General features: G+C 50.5%; 2 protein-coding genes across 2 annotated transcripts; both read right to left on the bottom strand.

The window, feature by feature from the left end:
• Positions 1–1,787: 1,787 nt before the first annotated feature.
• On the bottom strand, positions 1,788–7,926 carry JTB (jumping translocation breakpoint). The gene is made up of 5 exons (XM_056853509.1): positions 7,865–7,926; positions 5,179–5,219; positions 4,501–4,586; positions 2,704–2,777; positions 1,788–1,944 (listed from the first exon to the last, which is right to left on the bottom strand). Exons 1-5 carry the CDS (start codon positions 7,924–7,926, stop codon positions 1,788–1,790), a joined length of 420 nt encoding a protein of 139 aa, XP_056709487.1.
• Positions 7,927–11,363: 3,437 nt separating this feature from the next.
• On the bottom strand, positions 11,364–25,029 carry RAB13 (RAB13, member RAS oncogene family). The gene is made up of 8 exons (XM_056853252.1): positions 24,893–25,029; positions 20,837–20,897; positions 20,357–20,417; positions 16,370–16,447; positions 14,593–14,682; positions 13,723–13,788; positions 12,089–12,139; positions 11,364–11,469 (listed from the first exon to the last, which is right to left on the bottom strand). Exons 1-8 carry the CDS (start codon positions 25,014–25,016, stop codon positions 11,398–11,400), a joined length of 603 nt encoding a protein of 200 aa, XP_056709230.1. The 5' UTR covers positions 25,017–25,029; the 3' UTR covers positions 11,364–11,397.
• Between the last annotated feature and the right edge of the window lie 1,112 nt (positions 25,030–26,141).

Below are 26,141 nucleotides of genomic sequence, written 5' to 3'. Positions count from 1 at the left end.
CGAGGTGTAGTGGTTAAGTGGTGGTTAAGAGCAGCGGACTTGAATCTGGAGCACTGGGTTTGATTCCCCACTCCTCCACGAGTGGTGGATTCTAATCTGAAGAACTGGGTTCAATTCCCCACTCCTCCACATGAAGCCTGCTGGGTGAAGGGCCGTAGCTCAGTGGCAGAGCATCTGCTTGGCATGCAGAAGGTCCCAGGTTCAATCCCCAGCATCTCCAGTCAAAGAGACAAGGCAAGTAGGTGGTGTGAAAGACCTCTGCCTGAGACCCTGGAGAGCCACTGCTGGTCTGAGTAGATAAGAATGACTTCGATTGACCAAGGGTCTGATTCAGTATAAGGCATCTTTGTGTGTGACCTTGGGCTAATCACAGTTCTCTCTGAACACTCTCAGCCCTATCTACCTCACAAGGGTGTCTGTTGTGGGGAGAGGAAGGGAAGGTGGTTGTAAGCCAGTTTGGTTCTTCCTTAAGTGGTAGAGAAAGTTGGCATATAAAAACCAACTCTTCTTCTTCAGAGAGCCAGCGTGGTGTAGTGGTTAAGAGCAGTGGATTCTAATCTGGAGCACTGGGTTCGATTCCCCACTCCTACACATGAAGCCTGCAGGCTGACCTTGGGCTAGTCACAGTTCTCTCCATCTCTCTCAGCCTCACCTACCTCACAGGGTGTCTGTTGTGGGGAGGGGAAGGAGATTGTAAGCCCGTTTGATTCTCCCTTAAGTGGTAGAGAAAGTAGGCATATAAAAAAAGGAGTTGGTTTTTATATGCCAACTTTCTCTACCACCTAAGGAAAAATGACACCCCACAACAGACACCCTGTGAGGTAGGTGGGGCAGAGAAAGTGTGACTAGTCAAATGTTACCCAGCATGCTTCATGTGGAGGAGTGGGGAAACCAACTCGGTTCACCAAATTAGCATCCACCACTCCAAACCACCGCTTTTAACCACTACACCATGCTGGCTCTCAAAACCAACTCTTCTCCTTCTCCCGCCACACCCAGAAAGGCTCCCAAACTGAGGATTTCAACTTCTGGGGTTCAATCAGGACATCTCCCCCCATTATGACACATATACCCTGCCTTTTTCTATTACAGAAACCAGGGTAGTGTCCACAGGGTTTCCCGGAGGCCCTCCCATCCGAACATTGGCTAAAACTGGACTTGATTAGGCTCAGCCATCACAATCCACGGGAAGCTTTTTTTTTTAATCGCCTCGATTTGCGTACATCTTAATGACAGAGGGAAAGTTTTAATACCTTATCGAGCGGAGGTAGCTGTAGAAGGAAAGGCAGGCGACGGGGTGTGAGATTGTGCGTCAAGACGACAAAAGGGAGAAGGTTGGTATGAACTAGGTGACGAGGGGCCGTTGCGAGCCCCGTTTCCTTTGTGGACGCAGGGTCGGTCGCCAGATTCCCTCGGTGGTTTCGTTTTAATAAATAGTGACAGAACTACAGAGGAGAAGGGCTAACATGACGAGCCCGACATGCTCCAGATGGGCTTTGCAGGGGATTCAAGTCCTCTGATGTGCAGGGGTGGTGGTGTGAATTATTGCAGTCCTTCATAGGGGCGCCGGGCATCTGGGACCGGGGTCAGTGGCTCACGTATGTCCTTCTGGTGTCAGTTCAAGACCTGAGTCCCTGTCCATGTGGGAACAGCGCTCCCAAGTGGCCAGAGGAGCCCTCTTGCCCAGGAGGGAGAAGATCCCATTCACCTCCACAGTCCCAGGGAGGATTCGCGAGCCAGCTCCGCCAGCTGCCTTCCGCGATGAAAGAGAAGCGGGGCCAGCGGGACTAGATGGACTCGATCTGCTTACGGACTTTCTCCAGGGCCTTCCGGTCGAGCATTCGCTGCCGGTACACCACCAGCAGGGCAAAGAAGGCAACCAGGCCGATCATGGCCCCCTCGAACTTCCAAAAGGCGTGGGCCTCCATTTCTACGGAGCGACAGCTGGAAAGAGAAAGGTAAAATCAGTGTGGCTCAGAAGCCAGGGGAAGGTCACAACAGAACAGTCAGAAGAAATAAAGGGTGCCCTTTCAAAATTACAATTCTACTGTCAACCTCACTGAACTACACTGCTCTTAGTTTATCACATATTCTTCTGTATCAGCACATACATTACTTATTACCTATTTTATCTAAATTTGAAGAAGGTTGGTTTTTATATGCCGACTTTCTCTACCACTTAAAGAAGAATTAAACTGGCTTACAGTCACCTTCCCTTCCCCTCCCCACAACAGACACCCTGTGAGGTAGGTGGGGCTGAGAGAGCTCTAAGAGAGCTGTGACTAGCCCAAGGTCTCCCAGCTGGCTTCACATGGCGAAGAGGGGAACCCAATCCAGTTCACCAGATTAGCCTCTGCCTCTCCCGTGGAGGAGTGGGGAATCAAACCCAGTTCTCTGGATTAGAGTCCACTGTTACAAACCACCACTCATAACCACTACACCACACTGGTTCTCAATTCAGTTCTGTTCTGAATTTCTAGCTATATAATTTAAAAAACCATCCCATTTGGAAAATACCCCCCACCCCGCTTTCAATGGGACCTTTGGTGCATCACAAGGGTCAGCTTAGCGCTGACAGAGCGTCCCCTTGGCCTCTCTTCAATGCACCGGATCTCCCAAGTCAGTACCTCCACCAGCACTGCTTCTGACCACTGTCAGAGGCGGGCTACTGGGGTTGGAGGAAGCCGCCGTGGCGGCACTCACCTCTTGATTTCCTGCTTTCCACTGCAGGTGATGTGCTCGATGAAGCCGGTCACCTGGCACTCGGGGGTCCTTCTCTGCAATCGGGAGCACACGTTTAATAACGACAATAAGTCCGCATCTTGGGGTAAACAGACTCAGTATAGCCTCCGCTCTTCGCTTGCCTCCTCACGATCTCTTAACGCAAATTAATTTATGTATACACAGAGGAGGGGGGTCTATCCTCATCTTTCAATACGGTTGATGCTAAAGGCCGCACCACTGCATGAATTTGGTGTTCTTGGCTTTGTCCAAACAACATTCACATGGGGAGGGGGAAGGTAAGCTTTCTGCAGCTGCCATCTACTGAATCAGACCCTTGGTCAAACATGAACACATGAAGCTGCTTTCTACTAAATTAGACCCTTGGTCCATCAAAGTCAGTATTGTCTACTCAGACTGGCAGCGGCTCTCCAGGGTCTCAGGCTGAGATTTTTCACATCACCTGTTTGCCTAGTCCCCTTAACAGGAGATGCCGAGGTTGAACCAGGGGCCTTCTGCATGCCAAGCAGTTGCTCTACCACTGAGCCGCAGCCTCTCTAAGAACATAAGAAAGGCCCTGCTGGATCAGGCCAAGGTCCATCGTCGAGCAGTCTGTTTACACAGTGGCCAACCAGGTGCCTCTAGGAAGCCACAAACAAGACGACTGCAGCAGCACCATCAGAACTCTCCATCAGAACTGTCTACTCAAACTGGCAGTGGCTCTCCAGGGATCCAGATGGAGGTCTTTCACATTGCCTACTGCCTGGACCTTTCCATTGGAGATGCTGGGGATTGAACCTGGGACCTTCTGGATGCCAAGCAGATGCTCTACGAGTGAACCTCAGCCCCTACTCAGACTGGCAGGAGCTCTCCAGGGTCTCAGGTCTCTTTCACATCACCTACTGCTTGTTCATTTTGACTGGAGGTGCTGGGGAATGAACCCGGGACCTTCTGCATGCCTAGCAGGTGCTCTACCACTGAGCCATGGTCCCTCCCTAGGGGTGGGACTGGCTCACTCGCTGCTGAGGCACCGATACAGCAGAGCTACTGACTCGTCAGAGGAGGCTGCCTGCTGTGCCTCTGAATGAGATACTGCTCCAGACTCACCTCCTTCACAACAGGAGGCATGCCCTCAGCTGGCTCACAGAGAGACAGGAGGCTCAGCCTTACCCTCGTGCAGGCGCCTCCTATTAAATGTATACTTTAAATGTGGGGAGGGGCTGTGGATCAGTGGTAGAGAATCTGCTTGGCATGCAGAAGGTCCCAGGTTCAATCCCCGGCATCTCCAGTTAAAGGGGCTAAGCAGGTAGGTGATGTGAAAGAACTCCGCCTGAGACCCTGGAAAGCCACTGCCCATGTAAGCAGACAATACTGACTTCGATGGATTCAGTATATAGCAGCTTCATGTGTTGATGTGTACCTTGGCTGCTTATCAGTCAGTATGTTTAGACCACACCACAGATCAGAGAAGCCACAAAATACCAATTTGTAGAACAATTTGTAAAAAGGGGATATGCTGACCCTTCTCAAGCAGCCGGCCGATTGGGTAGACCAACAAAGGGGGCGGATCGGGACACCACTGCCCAAGCGGGCTGCACAAGAGAGCTCTGCGCTCTCTTCCTTCACCTGCAGAACCCAGCCTGGGGATAGAGCAGGCCAAGGCCTCCATGTGTGAGAGGAGTCTGAAGAAGCAAGCCTTTTGTTTATCACAGGTGGTGGACTGTGGTCAGCCCCCCACCCCACACACACACTCGCATGCCCAGGAAAAGGCTCACTCACCGCCTCAAAACTGGAGCACCGGGAACATGGCTGGGTCACCTCGAATTCCTCCGTCCGCCAACACAGAGTGGCCTTGGACACATTGGCTGTGGGAACCAAAACAGCAGGTCAGCATCCTAAAACACCTTGAAAGGTTCCCCCCCTACACACCTCTTTATTTAGGGCGTATATTGCCTCAACCTTTCGACAGTCTCCTTCCATGTATCCCTGTGTGCCAACTATGGTTCTCCTATACAAAAAATGCCACTAATCCACTAAATATGATGGTTTATATAATTTCAAAACCGTGGTTTCCACAAATAATTCAAGATATGCAACAAAACAATCTATACAAGGAGAGTTGGTTTTTATATGCTGACTTTCTCTACCACTTAAGAGAGACTCAAACCAGCTTACAATCACCTTCCTCTCCCCACAACAGGCACCCTGGGAGGTAGGTGGGGTTGAGAGAGCATGACTTGCCCAAGGTCACCCAGCTGGCTTCATGTGGAGGAGTGGGGAAACCAACCCAGTTCGCCAGATTAGCCTCCACCGCTCATGTGGAGGAGTGGGGAATCAAACCCGGTTCTCCAGATCAGAGTCCACCACTCTTAACCACTACACCACACTGGCTCTCACGCCACGCTGGAGGTTTTCAGGCCCCACCAAGGAAATGGCAACCCTACTGCCGCCTCTTACCTGTCGTTTTCCCATCACTCACCAGAGCCGCTGCCGCCAATCTGCAAACAGAACAGTGGACATGTTAGAAGGCATCAGATAATTCATTAGGCATGGGAGTGGCTATTTGGCTGGTTCGTCCATCCACAGAAAGCAGAATGATCACATGAAAATTCTTTGGTCAATCGGTGGCTCTGCTCCGAAGGGACAAGCTACTTACAGGGCAACCCTATCAGTCTGAAATCTGAAGGAGAGGGGGGGGGGAAATCCACCAAAAAAATAATCTGCCCCAAAATACTAATGAACCTGTACCCCGAAATACATTCTAGGCCAGTGATGGCGAACCTTTTAGAGACCGAGTGCCCAAACTGCAACCAAAAACCCATTTATTTATCGCCGAGTGCCAATGCGGCAATTTAACCTGAATACCACCCCCAGAGGGGGCCCAGAGGGAGAGGCTAGGGTTGCCAAGTTCCTCTTCGCCATGAGTGGGAGGTTTTTGGGGTGGCGCCTGAGGAGGGCGGGGTTTGGGGAAGGACTTCAGTGCCATAGAGTCCAATTGCCAAAGTGGCAATTTTTTCCAGGGGAACTGATCTCTATTGGTTGGAGATCTCCAGCTAGTACCTGGAGATTGGCAACCAGTTCCTTAGTGTTTTCTCTCTTCATATCAAGACAAATGGAAAGGTGTTTGAAGGATGGCTTGTGGGCACTTCAAAGGTGGAATAGGACTGCACACCCCTCCGCCCGCACAGACCCAGAGGGCGCTGGAGAAGCCGCTGGAGGGAAAGAAGGAAGGAAGGAAAGAAGGGAAGGGAGAAGGAAAGGGAAGGAAGGGAGGGAGAGAAAGAAAGAAAAAGAGAGAGAAAGGGAGAAGGAAATGGAGCAAGGGAGAGAAAGAAAAGTAGGGAAAGAAAAGGACAGAGGGAGACAAAAAGAAAGAGGCCATTTATGCATGGGAGGTTTTGCCTTGGATTTGCCACTCAGTGGGGCGTGGCAGCGGCGGCAGGCTTGTGAGAGGCGAGCAGGGTAGGGCAGAGGACGCCTCTTTCGCACCCACCGGCCAGCCACGCCCCTCCACCCGCACAGAGGGCGCCGGAGAAGCCGCCGGCCATGCCGAGTGTGGGCGCTCGGCTTCTGTTCCCCACTCTCCCACCCACCTGGCCGGCCACGCACGCTCCAGTGGCAGCAATGGCGGCAGCTTCTGTGGGAGAGTCCAGGGGCCACCCCCAATGATGTCGGAGGTTCCCCACCCCTGGGCTACAGCCTCCCCCATCCGGGGCAGGGCAGAGCCGGAAAGGCCAGCGGCTTGGAGGAACCGCGCGTGCCGGCAGAGAGGGCTACGAGTGCCGGAAGTGGCACCCGTGCCATAGGTTCGCCAACACGGTTCTAGGCTAAAAGCAGCTGAAGTCCTCAACTGCTACCAATCAGATTTCTATCCATCAAGCTTCTGAGGAGAACAGAGAGTTTGCCATGCTCTTCCTTTGCTCTCATCCAACCACCCTGTGAAGAGGGCCTTTTCCATGGCAGCCCTACAATTACGCAACAACCTCCCCAGAGAGGTTGAAGACAGTTTTATTTAGGGCTGCATTTAATTGATCTAGCTTTTGTTATTGGCAGGAGGAGTATAAATTAAGTAAATAACACAAAAATAAAAGACCAGATTGCAGACAGTGCACTGCTAGTGACAAGTGTTGGAAAACAAGAGCAATTTGAACCTTCAGCTGGGACACCACAGGGAAAATTTCAGTTCCAGATCCCAGATAAAACCACCCCGACATATTGTTAACGATCCACAGCCCATCCCGGGCAATGATACTGCTTTCTAACAAGCCTTTGTGGTTCCCAACCTTTTTTTGACCAGGGACCACTAGGACTTTTTTGTTCGGTGCAGGGACCCCAAGGTTCAAAATAAAAATTCCGAGAATCTGAAAATAAACTTTAATCATAACTGTTAGTTAAACATTAAACTTAGAATAATATTTGAATATATATTTTTATAATAGAGAACTTTTAATTGAAAATATTAATTTATCATGGGTTTATAACTTTGTTTCGCGGACCTTAATTTAGTTCTCGAGGAACCTTGGGGGTCCTCGGACCCCCAGTTGGGAACCAGTGCGAGGGCCTGTCCTCACAAAACACCTGAACCAAACACTCGCAAAATAATGTCACGGGAGGGCACCTCTGTCATTCCATCACCTTTTAACCCCACTGCTTACTCGTTTCCCCCTCTGAAATACCTATTTGACAACTCAGAAAAATCCTTCATGCTCCTGATGTGGTTTCTGTGTGTGTGTGTGTGTGTCTGTGTGAGTGTTAAGTGCCGTCAAGTCGCTTCCGACTCATGGCGACCCTATGAATCAATGTCCTCCAGAATGTCCTATCTTTGACAGCCTTGATCAGATCTTGCAAATTGAGGGCTGTGGCTTCCTTTATTGAGTCAGTCCATCTCTTGTTGGGTCTTCCTCTTTTCCTGCTGCCCTCAGCTTTTCCTAGCATGACTGTCTTTTCTAGTGCCTCCTCATAATGTGACCAAAATACAAAGCCTCAGTTTAGTCAGCCATAGGAAGGAGAAACTGTCATTTTCCAGCGAATGTGGTTTCTAGCTCACAAGATTTGAGGCTACCGAAAGCCTCTTAGCCATTAATGCGCCACAAAAAGAGGCTCTTTTCAGTTTCGCCTCCCCCCCGCCCCAAGCAATTCTTACCCAGGAGGGGGAGCTACGAGCCCCACAAACGTCGCCACCACAATGCGCCATCCTGGCCCCATCGTCGCCGAAAACGAGAACTCCTCTTCCTGACTTCCGCCTCACTCGACGGGCGCCGCCATCTTGGGCGCCGGAGAGCATTCTGGGAAACGGGAAGAGGAAGGGTTCTGCGCAGGCGCCGGCGGAGGAACAGCAACCACAACAACAACAGACCTTCCTCCAAAGTGATGTCATCGTTCTGGTCCTACACGAGAACTTCCGGTCCCCGACTGCAGCGGGTAGAAACACGTAGGGAATGCATCTAAAAACTCCAGCGAAGTTAAATCTTAAGGAAAACCCCGCCCGAGAGCCTGTTCACCAAGATCCTCCTTTTTTTTATATATAATTTTTTATTATTTTTTCAGATATATAAACCACAACTTAACAACAATTAAAAAGATAAATCATAAAAGTCAGGAATAATCCAAAAATTATTGTTAAAAATATAGATTAATATGTTGACTTCCCCATCACCTCCTTCTACCTCAGAATAAAATTGTATATTCTATCGTTTATATTTTCTGATCCTAATGTTATCGTTACATCCATTTTACCTTTAACTGCTTTATAATATACCTAATTCTTCTTTCAATCGATTGTATAAATACTACATTATGGATCAGATCAAAGAGTATCCTTCCAACCAAGATCCTCCTTTTTTACTGCTGCAAAAATGGAGCCACATAAATGATGGGGGAGGAGGGAGGGGAAACAGAACAGCCGCCCTGTGCCTTTCAGAGGGAGGTTGCATGGCAAGCTGAAATTCACCAGGCACAGCCTTCCGCTCCCCATCACGGAGCCCTGCACCTCTTGGATTGCTGTCTGCTGGGCAGTTTCTTGAAAACCCAGGCAGTCCCCGCATTCGAAGCCCAACTTGTATTTTTAATTCACAGTGGGTAGCCGTGTTAGTCTGTCTGCAGTAGTAGAAAAGGGCAAGAGTCCAGTAGCACCTTAAAGACTAACAAAAATATTTTCTGTGAGCTGTGGCTCACGAAAGCTCATACCCTGCCAGAAAATATTTTTGTTAGTCTTTAAGGTGCTACTGGACTCTTGCCCTTTTGTATTTTTAAGTTGATCGACCCCTGGCAGGGATTAAAGGGTGGCACCATCTGGGTCGCATAGCCTTAATTCAGACTGCAGCTGAAGGCTTTAAGAGGGGAGTGGGCATGTTCATGGAGGATACGGCTGTTCAAGGCTACTAGTCAAAATGGACACTAGTCATGATGCATCCCTATTCTCTCCAGGATCAGAGGAGCAGGCCTATTACATTAGGTGCTGAGGAGCACAGGCAGGATAAATGCTGCTGCAGTTGTCTTGTTTGTGGGCTTCCTGGAGGCACCTGGTTGGCTGTTGTGTGAACAGACTGCTGGACTTGATGGGCCTGGGTCTGATCAAGCAGGGCCTTTCTCATGGAGGAGAGGGCTATCCATGGCTGCTAGTCGTGATGCAAACCTATTCTCTCCAGGATCAGAGGAGCAGGCCTATTATCTTGGGTGCTGTGGAACACAGGCAGGACAATGCTGCTGCAGCCGTCTTGCTTGGGGGCTTCCTGGAGACACATGGTTGGCTACTGTGTGAACAGACTGCTGGACTTGATAGGCCTTGGTCTCATCCAGCATGGCTTTTCTTGGGTTGTTATGATGCATCCCTATTCTCTCCAGGATCAGAGGAGCGTGTCTGTTATATGAGGTGCTGTGGAGCACGGGCAGGATAAATGCTGCTGCAGTCGTCTTGCTTGTGGGCTTCCTGGAGATACCTGGTTGGCCACTGTGTGAACAGACGGCTGGACTTGATGGGCCTGGGTCTGATCCAGCAGGGCTTTTCTTATGTTCACTGTTTCTGGCTGAGGGGCGTCTCTAGGGGGAAATTTGCAAGTAGCCATAAACCCGTTTCAGCTTTGAACCGGCACTGTCTATGACACTAGGATTCTTATCTCTATGGCCCTTCCGTCCTCCACAGCAAAGTATCCCACCATAGAGATGCGCAGGGATAGAGCGACCCCCGTCCTGAGTTTCCCGAATGGCCACCGCGGCCAATGGCGGCTTCCGGTTTCCTTCCGGCCAAAGAGCGCGGTGCGAAGCCAGGCGCCCGTTGCCATGGCGACGGGGAGGCCGCGGGGCGGGGCTGCCCCTGGACAGGCTCTCCCCGACAGTACCGCCTAAGAGATTAGCATACATTTGAATAAATAAACTCGCCACCGGTAAAACAAGCCGGTTTGCATGACTCGGTGTTTCAAACAAACAAGCAAAAACTTTCCTCTGACTTTGGGTTGCCAACTTCCAGGCGGGGCCTGGAGATCTGGAATCAGAACTGATCTCCAGACTGCAGAGACCGGTTCCCCTGGAGGAAATGGCTGCTTTGGAGAGAGGATGCTACGGCATCATACCTTGCAAAGGTCCCTCCCTGCCCCAAACCCCGACCTTCAGGCTCCACCCCCAACTCTCCAGGAATTTCCTAACCCAGAGTTGGCAACCCTAGCTTCCTCGCCCCTCAACTACAGGGGTTGTTGCTAAGGTGAGAGCCCCACAAGACAATGGCGGCAGCCCCTGCATCTCACCCCTCGAAGTGGGTTGGCTCTACTTTCAGAGGTGTTTGTGGAAATGCACCATGAGATATTCCACACAAACACCTTTTCCAGTTAGGTATTTTTAAAAAATTATTTAAAAGGCTACTGATGCAAAGTGACCGTGAAGGAAACAGCCATGCATAAAAGGCCGGCTGATTCCACAACACACCCAAACCCCTCCCTGGTTGTCCCCAGAGGTCCGGGAGGGGTTCCTTCCGCCCACCCGGAAGCTGCAGTTCCAACAGGCTTTGGTACAGAAGTTACTGCAAATATTTAATACTGTCAAAGAATTACAAAAGGAAAGCAAGAGGCACGTCTGCAGTTATATTCTTTGGGGATTCCACGTAGGCATATTGGAGAGACCTTCCGGGGTCGAGGCTGTCTGCTCCTCTTTCCTAAAGGATCTTGAAGTGAGTCAGAGTCTTTCCTATGAACTGTACAGCGCACGGTCTCACTGTAGCGTGAATAAATTCTCCCAATAGTATTGTCGTGTGAAGGCACCCTGCTACGAGGCAGGCAGATAAGTGGGCTGGCTCAGGGGGCAGAAGGGCAGCATCCAGTGATGCCCCTGAAATTCTGGGGGTTTGCTTGTACCTCACTATATTATGGCCCTGTTCTCCCTGGCTGATCCCCCCGGCTTTTAAAATCAATCTCCATCCTAGTTGTCCCAATCCCCTCAATATTCATTTGCAGGAATGTTGAGGAATCAGGAGGGAATTGTGGGGAGGGGGGGTCCCAGCCTCTGAGCCCTACCTACGGCCAGTATCTGGGATCCAGCCCTAAACTGGCTTTCAAGCGTTGAGGATTTATCAAGCAAAAATGGGACCCCGTACTGTCCGGGGAAGAACCTGGAGGCATTTGGAGTGGAAGGGAAGGATTGGCACACTGGTGCCTGATGCCAAGGGCCCAGATGTCGTAGAGTAGTCTGCTACACCAAGGAACATTTGCTGCTGCTTTTCTGTGATCTTTTCAGGTCCACAGGCCCCTTGTTGCTTTGACCCTGAAACCGGGAAGGGGGAAAAAACTGACGTGAGATACAAGCTGTAGAAGGGAAGCCGCTGGAATCCTACTAGGGTTGCCAACCTCCAGGAGGTGGCTGGAGATCTCCCACTATTACAGCTGATCTTCAGCCGATAGAGATCGATTCACCTGGAGAAAGTGGCTGCTTTGGCCATTGGACACTATGGCATTGAAGTCCCTCCCCAAACCCAGCCCTCCTCAGGCTCTGCCCCCCAAAATCTCCAGGTAATTCCCAACCCGGAGCTGGCAACCCTAGATCCTACACCAAAATCCATCAGTTGAGGAAACTGGGTCTGTCTTTGGAGAGAATGCGTCATAGCTCCAGACAAAAAGCCCCCCGCCCAGAGGGGGCTCAGGGCCTCGCTGCTAGGGATGCTAGCACTTTGAACTTCTAGCATTGCTTATTAGTTACATGTGAGCCTCCATGCTGCCAATTTCTCAAGATACCTTAATTCTGGCACAGGTTTATCTTTGTTTGTATAACCACCTGGAGGTTGGCAACCCTAATGTCTTCCCTGCCTTCTACCACCACCCTGGCTAACTGGCTTGGCTCAGCTGGGCTTCCCCTTGACAATCCTTTTTGACCCACTGCTGCTCACCGATTTCTTGCTTGATTTCAGAAGGATGTCCCGGGCTAGGGTGTTGAAGGCCTGAGAAAAAGCAGGGAAGAGGAAAATGATGGTAGAGCTCAGTGAATGATTCTGATGCATTTATTTATCAGCAAAGTCACTTGTAAATCTCCTTAGCCCTCACAACATCCTTGCAAGGTGGAAGAAGAAGAATAGTTGGTTTTTATATACTGATTTTCTCTTCCTTTTAAGGAGAATCAAAGCTGCTTACAATTGCCTTCCCTGCCTCTCTCCACAACAGACACCTTGTGAGGTCGGTGGGACTGAGAGAGTTCTGAGAGAACTGTGACTGGCCCAAGGACACATAGCAGGTTTCATGTGGAGGAATGGGGAAACCAACCCGGTTCTCCAGATTAGAGTCCGCCGCTTCCAACCACTACACCACACTGGCCATTATCCGTCCCAGTCAGTCCAGGGGCACAGAGAATGACTTAGCGCTGACCCACACACAGAATGCACCAGAGATCTCACAAAGTCCATGTTCTTTCCCCTGAGTGACACTGCGGCCTTTGCACCCAGTGGTGTAGCGACCCCCACAAAATCAAAATGGATACTAGTCATGATGCATCCCTATTCTCTCCAGAATATAAATATATTAGGTGCTGTGGAACACAGGCAGGATAATGCTGCTGCAGTCGTCTTGCTTGTGGGCTTCCTAGAGGCCCCTGGTTGGCCACTGTGTGAACAGACTGCTGGACTTGATGGACCTTGGTCTGATCCAGCATGGCTGTTCTTATGGAGGAGAGGGCTATCCATGGCTACTAGTCAACATGCATACTAGTCATGATGCATTCCTATTCTCTCCAGGATCAGAGGAGCATGCCTGTTATATTAGGCGCTGTGGAACACAGGCAGGATAATATTGCAGTCGTCTTACCTGTGGGCTTCCTAGAGGCATTTGGTGAACAGACTGCTGGACTTGATGGACCTTGATCTGGTCCAGCAGGGCTTTCCTTATGTTCTTATGAGCATGCCTGTTCTATTAGGGGCTGTGGAGCACAGGCAGGATAATGCTGCTGCAGTCGTCTTGTTTGTGGCCTTCCTAGAGGCTCCTGGTTGGCCACTGTGTGAACAGACTGCTGGACTCGATGGGCCTTGGTGTGACCCAGCATGGCCTTTCTTATGTTCTTAAGGGATATGGTTTTCCTAACCCATAATTAATTTCCTTGCAGGATCAAATCAAGAGTCCAGTTCTCCCGGCATCCTTTTCCCAACCTAGTAAGCCATGTACTTTGGGGAAGATCACAAGAACATAAGGAAGGGGACTGAAGTCTCCGGTCATTTGCTTCTGCACCTGGGACTCATCGATGCACTTCTGAACATGGGTGTCCCCAACAGTTCTCTTCTATAACTGTATTTGATCTTTTTTTTTTAAGGCTATCTGAGCTAACGAAGATCAGCACATTGTAAGAAATCCCCTAATTCCATCATTTCAGTTCCTTTCCCAGGTACAGGAACTCCCGAAATCCAGATAAGCCTTCTGCCATCTCTGCTTGGGTTTGTCGGCAGCAAGGCCGGCCAGCAACCCCAAGAAAAGGTTGTGATTCTTTTTGGGAGGATCTTCCCCTCGCACGTCTGGCAGTTCACCCACACTTGCGACCCACCTCTTCCACGTTCAAGCTGGATTTGGCACTCGTCTCGAAGAACCGGATCCCGTGCTCCTTGGACAGCTGTTGGGAAAAAAGGGGGGCACAATCAGAGCCAGGCCCCCATCCAGCCCCTCGGCAAAACTAAACCCTCATCCTAGATCCCAGTGACAAAGAAGAAACATCTGTATTATCACTGCTGTTTGGGCGAGGGACCATTGATCAGTGGCAGAACAGCTGCTCGGCATGCAGAAAGTAATGATTTCGAACTCTGTCAACTCCAGTTAAAAGGGTCACGTCGTAGGTGATGGGAAAGACCTCAGCCTGAGACCCTGGAGCGCCACTGCCCCTCTGAGTAGACAATACTGCCCTTGATGGACCAATGGTCTGGTTCAGTATAAGGCAACTTCATGTGTTTTCAAGGGTAGGGGCTATGGCTCAGTGGCAGAGAATCTGCTTGGCATGCAGAAGGTCCCAGGTTCAATCCCCGGCACCTCCAGTTTAAAAAGACCAGGCAAGTAGGTGATGTGAAAGACCTCCACCTGGGAGAGTCGCTGCCAGTCTAATAATACTGACCTTGACAGACCAATTGTTGGATTCAGCATAAGGTAACTTCATGTGTGTTTTTAAGGGTAGGGACTGTGGCTCAGTGGTAGAGCATCTGCTTGGCACGCAGAAGGTCCCAGGTTCAATTCCTGGCCTCTCCAATTCGAAGGGCCAAGCAGTAGGTGATGAGAAAGACCTCAGCCTGAGACCCTGGAGAGCTGCCGCCAGTCTGAGTAGACAATACTGACTTTAATGGACCAGTATAAGGCAGATTCATGATTCATGTGCATAGATTCAGCATTTGCAACACCCCCAAATCCTCTTTTGACTGCATTTCAATACCTTCTCTGCTCGTTCCCGGGGCACTTTGCGCTTGGTTTCCATGTCACATTTGTTCCCCAACAAAAGGCGCTCAACGCCAGCTGAAGCGTTCTGCGGAAGAAGCACGCACCGTATTGGAAAGGAAGGCTAGGTCCGGCCTGGGTAGCCACAGCACTGTCCTTCTCTTTGCATGGGGCATTTATAGAAGGGGGCCAGCAGCGATCTGGCTGGTAGCTTTATGGAATCGTGGAGGGGGTGGGAGACCCTGCACAACTTTGCTTCTCCCCTCCCCACCCTCCCCCCAGACCTCCTGCGGCAAAACAGATACATTTTCTTGAGTTCACATCAGGTCGGGAAGAAGAAGAGTTAGTTTTTATATGTCAACTTTCTCTTACTACTTAAGGGAGACTCAAACCAGCTTACAGTCACCTTCCCCCTCCCCTCCCCACAACAGGCACCCTGTGAAATAGGTGGGGCTGAGAGAGCTCTTAATAGAGATGTGAAAAGCCCAAGGTCACCCAGCTGGCTTCATGTGGAAGAGCGGGGAAACCAACCCGGTTCACCTGATTAGCCTCCGCCGCTCATGTGGAGGAGCGGGGAATCAAACCCGGTTCTCCAGATCAGAGTCCATTGCTCCTAACCACTGCTCTTAACCACTGCACCATGCTGGCAGTCACACTACGAAGTGGGAGGGCAAGGGGACCAGTGGGGAAACAGGGTGGGAGGTAAACTGGGATGGATCCCAGGGATCCACTCATGGCCATGTTTTGCCCTGCAAGGATCTTTCCTCCAAACAAGAGAGGATTTAGCTGGGCGGGGGTGGGGGGTGGAGGTGGAATCGCTGTTAGTAGAACAGATCTCAAGATCCTACCCAGTGGTTACAACCAACTTCTTCCCTCTAAACCAGGGGTCCCCAACCTTTTTGAGCCTGCTGGCACTAGGGTTGCCAGGTCCCTCTTCGCCACTGGTGGGAGGTTTTTTGGGCGGCGCCTGAGGAGGGTGGGGTTTTGGGAGGGAAGGGAAGGGCCTTCAAAGGCACAGAGTCCAGTGGCCAAAGCGGCCATTTCCTCCAGGGGAAGGCAGGAGATCTCCAGCTAGTACCTGGAGGTTGGCAACCCTAGGCAGCGCCCTTGGCATTCTGGCACAGGGTGGTGGGCACAACCAAAGTGACCGTCAAGGGAGGCAGAGCCAACCACAGAATGTCAGGGAGTGAGTTTATGCATAACTCTAATAGTAACTCACCAACATTTATGGCAGAAGCTCTGCTTAACAGGAGGCCTTTTTAAACGAACAATTTCCTAAACTGTCTGCACAGCCAGTCAGATCTCCAATGGCCAATTAGAAGCCCTGCCGGGCAAAAGCCCTAAAAGGCCCTACCCACTTTCTAAAATAACTTGGCAGGCGCTAGGAAAGGTGTGTGTGGGGGGTGCCATGGCACCCTCAGGCACCATGTTGCCAATCCCTGCCCTAAACTACCATCTTCTTTTACCCCACCTCCCCGCACTTTTCGCCCTGACCTGGATGGCCCAGGCTAGCCTGATCTCGTCAGATCTCAGAAGCTAAGCAGGGTCAGCCCTGGTTAATATTTGGATGGGAGACCACCAAGGAATACCAGAGTTGCTGTGCAGAGGAAGGCACTGGCAAACCACCTCTGATAGTCTCTTGCCATGAAAACCCCCCAAAAAGGGGTCACCATAAGTCGGCTGCGACTTGACGACACTTTACACACACACACCCCGCACTTTTCACACACATTTTTAACCTTCTCCCCATCATTCCCCCCCCTTTACCCACTTACCTCCTTGATGCTCTTCATCCAGTTCTGGATGTTCTCGAAGGATTTGTAGTCAGTGATATCATATACGAGGATAATCCCCTAAGAAGAGGCAGGAGTTAGGAAGGGTAGGGGCTCTCCTTCAAGGAATGGACCTATTCCTCCCCTCCCCAGACATTACCCACCATGATTCCCAATTGACCCCCCCAAACCCTGCAACATTTGGCTGTTACACTCTGGAGACCACCCCTTTGAGGGGCAAACCCGCTATGAGGCACACAAGAGAGCAGAAAGCTAGAATCTATGGCATGCCATAGGGTTGCCAGCTCTGGGATGGGAAATACCTAGAGATTTTGGGGGTGCAGCATGGGGAGGGCAGGGTTTGGGGAGGGGAGTAGGGTTGCCAACTTCCAGATAGTAGCTGGAGGTCTCCTGCTATTACAACTGATCTCCAGCCAATAGAGATCAGTTCCCCTGGAGAAAATGGCCGCTTTGGCAATTGGACTCTATGGCATTGAAATCCCTCTCCCCCCCAAAAATTGCCCTCCTCAGGCTCTGCCCCAAAAACCTCCCACCAGTGGCGAAGAGGGACCTGGCAATCCTAGAGGGGAGGAACCTCAGCAGGGTCTAATGCCATAGAGTCCACCCTCTAAAGCAGCCATATTCTCCAGCACTATGTCCGGTCTTTGCTGCCTAAATTATTGCCTAAATTATTGCATTTGCACTTTATGGACTCATAGAACTGAGCAACTGTGCCTGAGATTTATTTATTTGTAACATTTTGCGCTTTCACATTGGGTCTTTGTAAGACCGTCTTGTATATTATTGTGGTGTTTTGCTCAATTTGGGTTGTGCTTATTAGAACTATTCTGAATATATATTTTCTAAGAGCAATACTTTGTTGTTATTATCTTGTTTGCACAATATTTACTGGTGCTTTTGCTTTGAGTTGCTACAACTTCCAATTAGCACTTGTAGCCGTTTGTGATTACTATATTCTCCAGGTAGGCTTGCCAGGTCTCTCTTCGCTACCGGTGGGAGGTTTTTGAGGCGGAGCCTGAGGAGGGCAGGGTTTGAGGAGGGGAGGGACTTCAGTGCTATAGAGTCCAATTGGCCAAAGCGGCCATTTTCTCCAGGGGAACTGATCTTTATCGGATGGAGATCAATTGTAATAGCAGGAGCTCTCCAGCTAGTTCCTGGAGGTTGGCAACCCTATCTCCAGGGGAACTGATCTTGGGCATCTGGAGATCAACTGTAATAATGGGAGATCTCCCAGTGCCACCCGGAGGTTGGCAACCCTACCTCTGAAGCTGCTGTTTCCTCAAGGGGAACTGATCTCTGTAGTCTGGACATCAGTTGTAATTCTGGGAGGCCTCCAGGCCCCACTTCAAGGTTGGCAAGCATAGATTAAAAACTTCCCAACCAAGCGTGTTCCGTCTTTGGTGGCTTAGGAGCGAGCTTTGAATAAAGATGACTAAGAGGGGCAGAGAGGTGGGACATGATAGATAGCCTGGTGTGGTAGTTAAAGTGACCGGCCAGGACTGCAGAATGAAGCAGAAGTCCAGAGACACCTTCAATACTAACAGAATTTATTCCAGGAGGGTAGCCATATAAGTAGAAGTAGAAGAAGAAAAAGTAGAAGTAGTAGTAGTAGAAGAAGAAGAAGAAGAAGAAGAAGAAAAAGAAGAATTTTCTTCCCTTTAAGGAGTCTCTAACTGGATTACAATCACCTTCCCACAACAGGCACCTTGTGAAATAGCTGGGGCCGAGAGAGCTTTAAGAGAATTGTGACTAGTTCAAGGTCACCCAGCTGGCTTCATGTGGAGGAGTGGGGAAACCAATCCAGTTCACCAGATTAGTGTCCTCCACTCTTAAGAAGAAGAGAGGAAGAGTTGGTTTTTTATATGCCGACTTTCTTTACCACTTAAGGAAGAATCAAACCAGCTTACAATCACCTTCCCTTCCCCTCCCCACAACAGACACCCTGTGAGGTAGGTGAGGCTGAGAGAGCTCTAAGAGAGCTGTGACTAGCCCAAGGTCACCCAGCTGGCTTCGTGCGTAGGAGTGGAGAATCAAACCCAGTTCACCAGATTAGAGTCCACCGCTCATGTGGAGGAGCATGGAATCAAACCTGGTTCTCCAGATTAGAGTCCATTGCTCCTAACCACTACACCACACTGGCTCCAGTCTTCAGTAAGAGAACAACATTGGAGCCCAGGGTATAAGCTTCTGTGAGTCAAAGCTCACTTCGTCTGAATGTATTCCAGCAGAAATCAGGGTGAGTCAGAGGTCACTGCATCAGATACAGGACAGCCAGCATCATTGGAAAAGCCGCGACTCATGAAAGCTTGGAATAAATTTTGTTGTCTTTAGGGTGCCACTGGAATCTCGTTTTAATTTGCTGCTGCAGACTAACACACCTATCCAAATGGGAATGATCATTAGGCTAGGACTGGGAAGTCCTGGATTCCAATCTACACCCTGCCATGAAGTTCCCTGGGTGACCTTGAGCCGATCGCTCTCTCAACCTGATCTACCTTGCAGGGTCGTGACAAGGATAAAAACGGGAGAGCCACAGAGCTCTTTGCAGGAAGGATGGGATTAAAGTGTATAGACGGATGATAAAGATTTAGGAAACTATCAGCGGGTGGAAGGAATTTCTTCTAGAAGTCAAGCTCAAGGGACGCAATTATTGGACAGCAGATTTGGAGCAGAGGAGAGAATGAGGTGGAAAACATAACAAATTTATTTGAAGCTGCTGCCATGAGATGTGCCAGAAACCTGCTTTGGGTTACCAGTCTCCAGGAAGTAGCTGGAGATCTCTCGCTATTACAACTGATCTCCAGCCGACAGAGATCAGTTTCCCTGGGGAAAACGGCCGCTTTGGAAGGTGGAATCTATGACATTATACTCCACTGAAGTTAGGCTTGCCAACCGCCGGGTAGTAGCTGGAGATCTCCCACTATTACAACTGATCTCCAGCCGATAGAGATCAGTTCACCTGGAGAAAATGGCCGCTTTGGCCATTGGACTCTATGGCATTGGTGTTATGTATGCATGTGTGTGTGTGTGATTGAATCAAGGGAATGAAGCTCCTTGTAATTGCATCAAGGGAATCCCTGGGCAGCTTGGAGTTCCCCAAGGTTCCTGAACTGTATGCTCCCATTGGCTACTGGGGTTTCCCCCCCCAATCACGATTGTGGGGGGAGTGGCCGCAGGTGGCCAAGTGGGCATATAAGCAGGGGTCTGGTCACTGTAGTTAGTTTTGTTCTTGTTCATACAATAAAGCGGTTGCTGTTGGAACTCCGTCTCCGACCTCGTGTGTTCCCCCACGTGGACTTTACAATTGGAGTCCCTGAAGTCCCTCCCTGCCCCAAACCCTGCCCTCCTCCGTCTCCACCCCCAAAACCTCCAGGTATTTCCCAACCGGGAGCTGGCAACCCTAGACCTGCTAGTAAGTGGGCTAGGCTGATCCATGGGGAAAGAGATGTCTGTTGACGATCAGAAGCCAGGCGAGCGAAGAAAAACCTGGACGTTCAGAGGGAGTCAATCTCCAAATGCCGTTTGCTTGGAGGCACCAGGTTAAAGTGAGCTATAGCCTTCCTGCCTTGTTCTTGGGCTTCTGAGAAGCGCGCGGCTGACCCAGTGGGAAGCACGATGCTAGCCCAGATTAGGGTTGCCAGGTCCATCTTTGCCAGCGGCAGGAGGATTTGGGGGCAGGGCCTGAGGAGGGTGGGGTTCGGGGAGGGACTTCAATGCCATAGAGTCCAATTGCCCAAGCGGCCATTTCCTCCAGGGGAACTGGCCTCTATCGGTTGGAGATCAGTTGTAATAGCAGGAGATCTCCAGCCACCACCTAGAGGTTGGCTACCCTAGCCCAGATGGACTGTGGGGGCTGGTCTTACACCCTTAGCTTTTAGGGGGTTTTGTCAAGGTTCCATGAAAAGGAGATCCCTCCCATCCCTGGAAAGATCCTCGCCCAGAGGACAGGAGCAGGGACCGATCCCGTACCATTGCTCCCCTGTAGTATGCTGTGGTGATGGTTTTGAAGCGTTCCTGTCCGGCCGTGTCCCTGCAAGAGAACGAAATCCAAAGTCACCCATTCAAGAACACAAAAAGACCTCCCTTCGAATCCTGCTTCTCCTTTCCTTCTCAACCCCCAAGCCAAAACAATACCGTTTGCTTGGGTTCGACCTAGGGTTGCCAACCTCCAGGTAGTAGCTGGAGATCTCCCACTATTACAACTGATCTCCAGCCGATAGAGATCGGTTCACCTGGAGAAAGTGGCCGCTTTGGCCATTGGACTCTGTGGCATTGAAGTCCCACCCCAAAACCCACCCTCCTCAAGCTCCGCCCCAAAAACCTCCCGCCGGTGGCGAAGAGGGACCTGGCAACCCTAGTTCAACAGAACATCCCCACCATTAAAAGTTAAATTGTAAGCTCCTCGGAACAAGGACCTTTGCTTGGACCCCCCTCCCCCATGGCACTTACCAAACCTGCAGTTTGATCCTCTTGCCCTCGATCTCCACCGTCCGGATTTTGAAATCGATCCCTGGGTGGGAAAGGAGGTGTCAGGGGCTGCTTGTTGCCCAGCCTAGGGGATCAACCCTTCTGCTCCGGTTTAATTAATCCGGGTCCAATGTGCACCTGCTGCACCTCTACCCCGAACACAACAGACACAGGCATTCAGGGGAAACAGGAGAGGGGAAACAATGAGCCCCACCTTTTCTTGGCCACCTGCAACCTTTTCCCGATGGAACGGGAGTCCAGTAATCATTCTTCTCTGCTGTTTAGTCGCAACCAACTCATGGCGACCCCAGGACCATGGGGTTTTCAAGGCGAGAGGTGAGCAGAGTTCATTGCCTTCCACCACATAGCAACCCTCAACTTCCTTGGTGGTCTCCCATCCAAGTGCCAACGAGGGATGACCCTGCTAAGCAGTCAAGCTCTGATGAGATCGAACTATCTGGCCTACTAGGAGTCCCAGCCCCTCCAAATTTCTTCCAGCAGAAGCTTGGGCGAGTCAGAGGTCGCTTCATCAGATGCAGGGATACAAGGAGCTCCGGTTTGCCGAAATCTTCTGCTGCGAGAAATGTTTTTTGTCTCTAAGGTGCCGCGGGACTCCAGTTTGGTTTCCCTGCTGCAGGCCAATGTGAGTCTTCCCCTGGCAGGATCCCTTCAAAGGAACAGACAAACTCTTGGTCACAGGGCTGGCGCTTTAGCCAAGATTCCCGAGCGACAGGCTTGGGGCAGGGGAATGAAGCAGGGGTTCGGGGTCACCCTCTAGCAATCAGTATTTATTTATTTATCATCTGCTATTCTCTCTGGTCTCTCTTTGGTTACATTATGAGAAGGCAAGAGTCACTGGAAAAGACAATCATGCAAGGAAAAGTTGAAGGCAGCAGGAAAAGAGGGAGACCCAACAAGAGATGGATTGACTCTATAAAGGAAGCCATGGCCCTCAATTTGCAAGACCTAGGCAAGACTGTTAAAGATAGGAAGTTTTGGAGGACATTGATTCATAGGGTCGCCATGAGTCGGAAGCGACTTGACGGCACTTAACACATTCTCTCTGAGACTCAAGGCAGATTATAGGATATTAAGCAGTGCAATCAAACAGCATAAGGCAGGGGTGTCAAACATACGGCCCCAAAACCGCCCGCCAGTGGCAAAGAGGGTCCTGGCAACCCTAGGCCTAGGATGACAAAATACCTTGAACCAGCCCTACCTGGAGTCATTAATCCCATTTATGGAGTCATTAATCCCATTATGGAGTCATTAATCCCATTTTAGCAACCTTGACGATATACCCCTGGCCTAGTTAAAAAGCCGATTTTCCAGAACCTCCTCCCCCTCCCACCCCATATCTGGGCATGTCACGCCTACAATACATTTTATAATTCCCGTGGGATTATTCCTTCGCCAACACCTGTTGGTTCCGACCTTTGGATTTCCAGACTCTGCTCAGGATTCAGGGATGGAGCCCCAATTCCTTTTTCTTAGGCCGAGCGTTCTCATTGGATCGGGAACCCTGGGTGGATTATTAGGGTTGCCAGGTCCCTCTTTGCCACCGGCGAGAGGTCATTTGGGGTTTGGGGAGGCGAAGGGCTTCAATGCCACAGAGTCCAATCGCCAAAGAGACCATTTTCTCCAGGTGAACTGATCTCTTACCGGCTGGAGATCAGTTGTAATAGCAGAAGATCTCCAGCTAGTACTTGGAGGCTGGCAACCCTAGTGGATGACGGCTATCAAAGGTGGCGAGCCGTTAAAGCGAAAGGGAAAATCCACGTCCAGAAGTGGTGCACTTATGAACATCACCCAATGGGGGGAGGGTGTTGTTAGCTCCATGCCTTGCTCTTGGGCTTCCCGAAAGCGTCCTGCTGTTGGAAGTTAGATGGTTTCATTCAGCAAAGCAATTCTTAGGCTCCCATCTTTAAAGACCAACAATAGAGCCTCCATATTCTAAGGCAATATACCTCCAAATGCCAGGGAACAGACAGTAGGAATCTCTGGGAGATACCATGAGGGAGAAGTTCTCAAGCTTCTAGGCAGGTGCTCTAAATGGCTTCCCCTAAATGGCTTTTAAAAGTTTGCAGTTTCATCATTTTAAGAAACGGTGTTGATGAGTGTGTGCATCTATAATTTCCCCTCTACATACATATGTATAAAACATATATGAAGCTGCCTTATATTGAATCTGACCCTTGGTCCATTGAGGTCAGTATTGTCTACTCAGACTGGCAGCAGCTCTATCCCAGCTCTCAGGTCTTTCACACCACCTCCTAGAGCCAGCATGTTGTAGTGGTTAAGAGCAGTGGACTCTAATCTGGTGAACCGGGTTTGATTCCCCACTCCTCCACATGAGTGGCAGACTTTAATCTGGTGAATCGGGTTCGATTCCCCACTCCTCCACATGAGTGGCAGACTCTAATCTGGTGAACCGGGTTCGATTCCCCACTCCTCCACATGAAGCCAGCTGGGTGATCTTGGGCTAGTCACAGTTCTCTCTGAACTCTCTCAGCCCCACAAACCTCACAAGGTGTCTGTTGTGGGGAGAGGAACAGAAGGAGATTGTAAACTGGTTTGATTCTCCTTAAAAGGTAGATAAAGTCAGCATATAAAAACCAATTCTTCTTCTACTACATGAGCTACCTAACTGGAGATGCTGGGGATTGAACCTAGGACCTTCTGCATGTCAAGCAGATGCTCTGCCACTGAGCCACAGCCTCTACTCAAACTGACAGTGGCTCTCTCCAGGGTCTCAGGCAGACGTTTTTCACATCACCTACTGCCTGGTCCTTTTAAGTAGAGATGCTGGGTATTGACCCTGGGACCTTCTGCATGCCAAGCTGATGCTCTACCACTGAGCCACAGCCCTTCCTTGAGACACCCCCTTTGTGAGCACAGCCCACCGACAAGCTAGAATCATACAACAATCATAGAATCATAGAGTTGGAAGGGACCACCAGGGTCATCTAGTCCAGTCCCATGCACAATGCAGGAAATTCACAACTACCTCCCCCCCACACCCCCAGTGGCCCCTACTACATGCCCAGAAGATGGCCAGGATGCCTTCCCTCTCATAGTCATAGAATCAGCATTGCTGACAGATGGCCATCTAGCCTCTGCTTAAAAACCTCCAGGGAAGGAGAGCTCACCAACTCCCGAGGAAGCCTGCTCCACTGAGGAGTCGCTCTGTTAGAAAATACTTCCTAATGTCTAGACAGAAAGTCTTTTAATCCAGTCCTAACCCATTGGTTCTGGTCTGCCCTTGTGGAGCAACAGAAAACAACTCGGCACCCTCCTCTCTATGACAACCCTTCAAGTACTTGAAGATGCTTATTGTATCCCCTCTCAGACTTCTCCTCTTCAGGCTAAACATACCCAGCTCCTTCAACCTTTCCTCATAGGACCAGAAAGGACTGCCTGCAGCGGGTGGGTGCCTGCTTGTTGGATCAGGGGTCAGCGTGGGAGGCTTGAAGGGGAGAGCAGGGGCATTTCAAGGACAACATAGAAGAAGACTTGGTTTTTATATGCCGACTTTCTCTACCACTTAAGGAACAATCAAACCTGCTTACAATCACCTTCCCCTCCCCACAACAGTAAGGTAGGTGGGGCTGAGGGAGCTGTGACTAGCCCAAGGTCACCCAGCTGGCTTAATGTGGAGGAGTGGGGAAGCCAACCCGGCTCACCATATTAGAGTGCACCGCTCATGTGGAGGAGTGGGGACTCGAACCCGGTTCTCCAGATTAGAGTCCACCGCTGCAAACCACCGCTCTTAACCACCACACCAGGCAACACTCCCCAGATCCCAGACCAGCGGTTCCTAAACTTTCTGAGTCGTGGAGCCCTTTTCAGGAGAGAAATTCGTCACGGAGCACTAATTTCCCCCTAGCAACTATATACTGTACCGAAGTATTTTTTTTTGTCTTTCCAGTCTCTTCACAGGGCACTAGGAGATGCTTCCCAAAGCACCAAGTGCTCCAGGGTGCACAGTTTGGGAACCTCTGCCTTAAAAGAGCCTTCTCTAGGGATGCCCCCACTCACCAATAGTGCTGATGTACGTGCCGCTGAAGTTATCCTCGGCAAAGCGGATGATCAGGCAGGTCTTGCCCACGCCACTGTCCCCGATCAACAGGAGTTTGAAGAGGTGGTCGTAGGATTTGGCCATGTCCCTGATCTCGTCTGTGTGTATGTGTGTGGGGGGGTGTCCTTTTTATAATTTCTCCCTGGGAAGGGGGCGGAAAAAGGAATCCGGAGAGAGAAAAGCAGAGAGAGTTTGAGGGCTGGCTCCTCCCTGCAGCACCAACTCTTTCCTCCTCTTCCTCCTTCTCTCCGGCCAGCCAGACCACTCCCTTGGTGCCTCCCCCCACCCCCCGTCCCTTTTCACTGGAAGGCGAGAGGAAAAGACAACAACATCCCCCCCCTGGACAGGCTGACCTGAATCAGAACTCCAGGGTTGGTTCAGCCCTGAAAGGAAACTTGGTGCTCATTCATTCGGAAGGAGATCTGGATCTGAAAGAGAGAATCACAGAAGGGTTTAAGGGCGAATTCTGAAAGGCCGGCGTGTGCAAAAAGCCACAGGCATCTAGCAGCGAGCCACACCGGATCCCAGCAACAACAAGTTTTCAGGAACTAGATCCCGGTCCTTCCCAGGCAGTAAGGGGATCCTTCTCGCTACGTGGGCAGTTTTCTGTAGGAGGTGCAAAAAAAACAAAATCAACAAAAGACGGGGCCAAGGCATGCAGGAAGCAGGAGGCAAAGCAGAATGATTTGAAATTCATATGGGATCAAGGGAAATAGGGAGGCCACCCACGACTGCTAAGCCAGTGAACCCCTAAAATGAAGTGTGAGAAACCCCAAGTCTTTGTTCAGGCCTGGAGGGGGGAGGGCAGGAATTCTAACAGTCACCTAAAATGATCTTCGCTGGGAGACCAGCTGGTACGTAGCCAAGTTGGGGGAAAGTGTCAGATGATTCAGGGCAGTGATTTCAAGGAACTCTGAAAGGATCTCTCCAAAGTGGCTGAACGGGCAACATAGGGTTCCCAACTCCCAAGGGGCACCTGGAGATCTCCCGCAATTACAACTGATTTCCAGACGTTCGAGATCATTCCCCCTGGAGTAGGGTTGCCAACCTCCAGGTACTGGCTGGATATCTCCTGCTATTACAACTGATCTCCAGCCGAGAGAGATCAGTTCACCTGGAGAAAATGACCGCTTTGGCAATTGGACTCTATGGCATCGAAGTCCCTCCCCAAACCCTGCCCTCCTCAGTCTCCGCCCCAAAAACCTCTCG

The sequence above is a fragment of the Euleptes europaea genome, chromosome 7, assembly GCF_029931775.1.
Source record: "Euleptes europaea isolate rEulEur1 chromosome 7, rEulEur1.hap1, whole genome shotgun sequence".
Taxonomy (NCBI): domain Eukaryota; kingdom Metazoa; phylum Chordata; class Lepidosauria; order Squamata; family Sphaerodactylidae; genus Euleptes; species Euleptes europaea.
The sequence above is the reverse complement of the archived record's forward strand: the minus strand, read 5'-3'. Positions and strand labels throughout refer to the sequence as shown.

Coding starts and splice junctions, on each gene's coding strand:
- JTB (XM_056853509.1), bottom strand. CDS start 7,926: ATGGGGCCAGGATGGCGCATTGTGGTGGCGACGTTTGTGGGGCTCGTA. Junction 5,220..7,864: donor CTCGTAGCTCCCCCTCCTGG/GTAAGAATTGCT, acceptor TTCTGTTTGCAG/ATTGGCGGCAGCGGCTCTGG. Junction 2,778..4,500: donor GGTGCTCCAGTTTTGAGGCG/GTGAGTGAGCCT, acceptor TCCCGATTGCAG/AGAAGGACCCCCGAGTGCCA.
- RAB13 (XM_056853252.1), bottom strand. CDS start 25,016: ATGGCCAAATCCTACGACCACCTCTTCAAACTCCTGTTGATCGGGGAC. Junction 20,418..20,836: donor AGGATCAAACTGCAGGTTTG/GTAAGTGCCATG, acceptor GTTCTCTTGCAG/GGACACGGCCGGACAGGAAC. Junction 12,140..13,722: donor CCAGCTTGAACGTGGAAGAG/GTGGGTCGCAAG, acceptor GCTTTTTCTCAG/GCCTTCAACACCCTAGCCCG.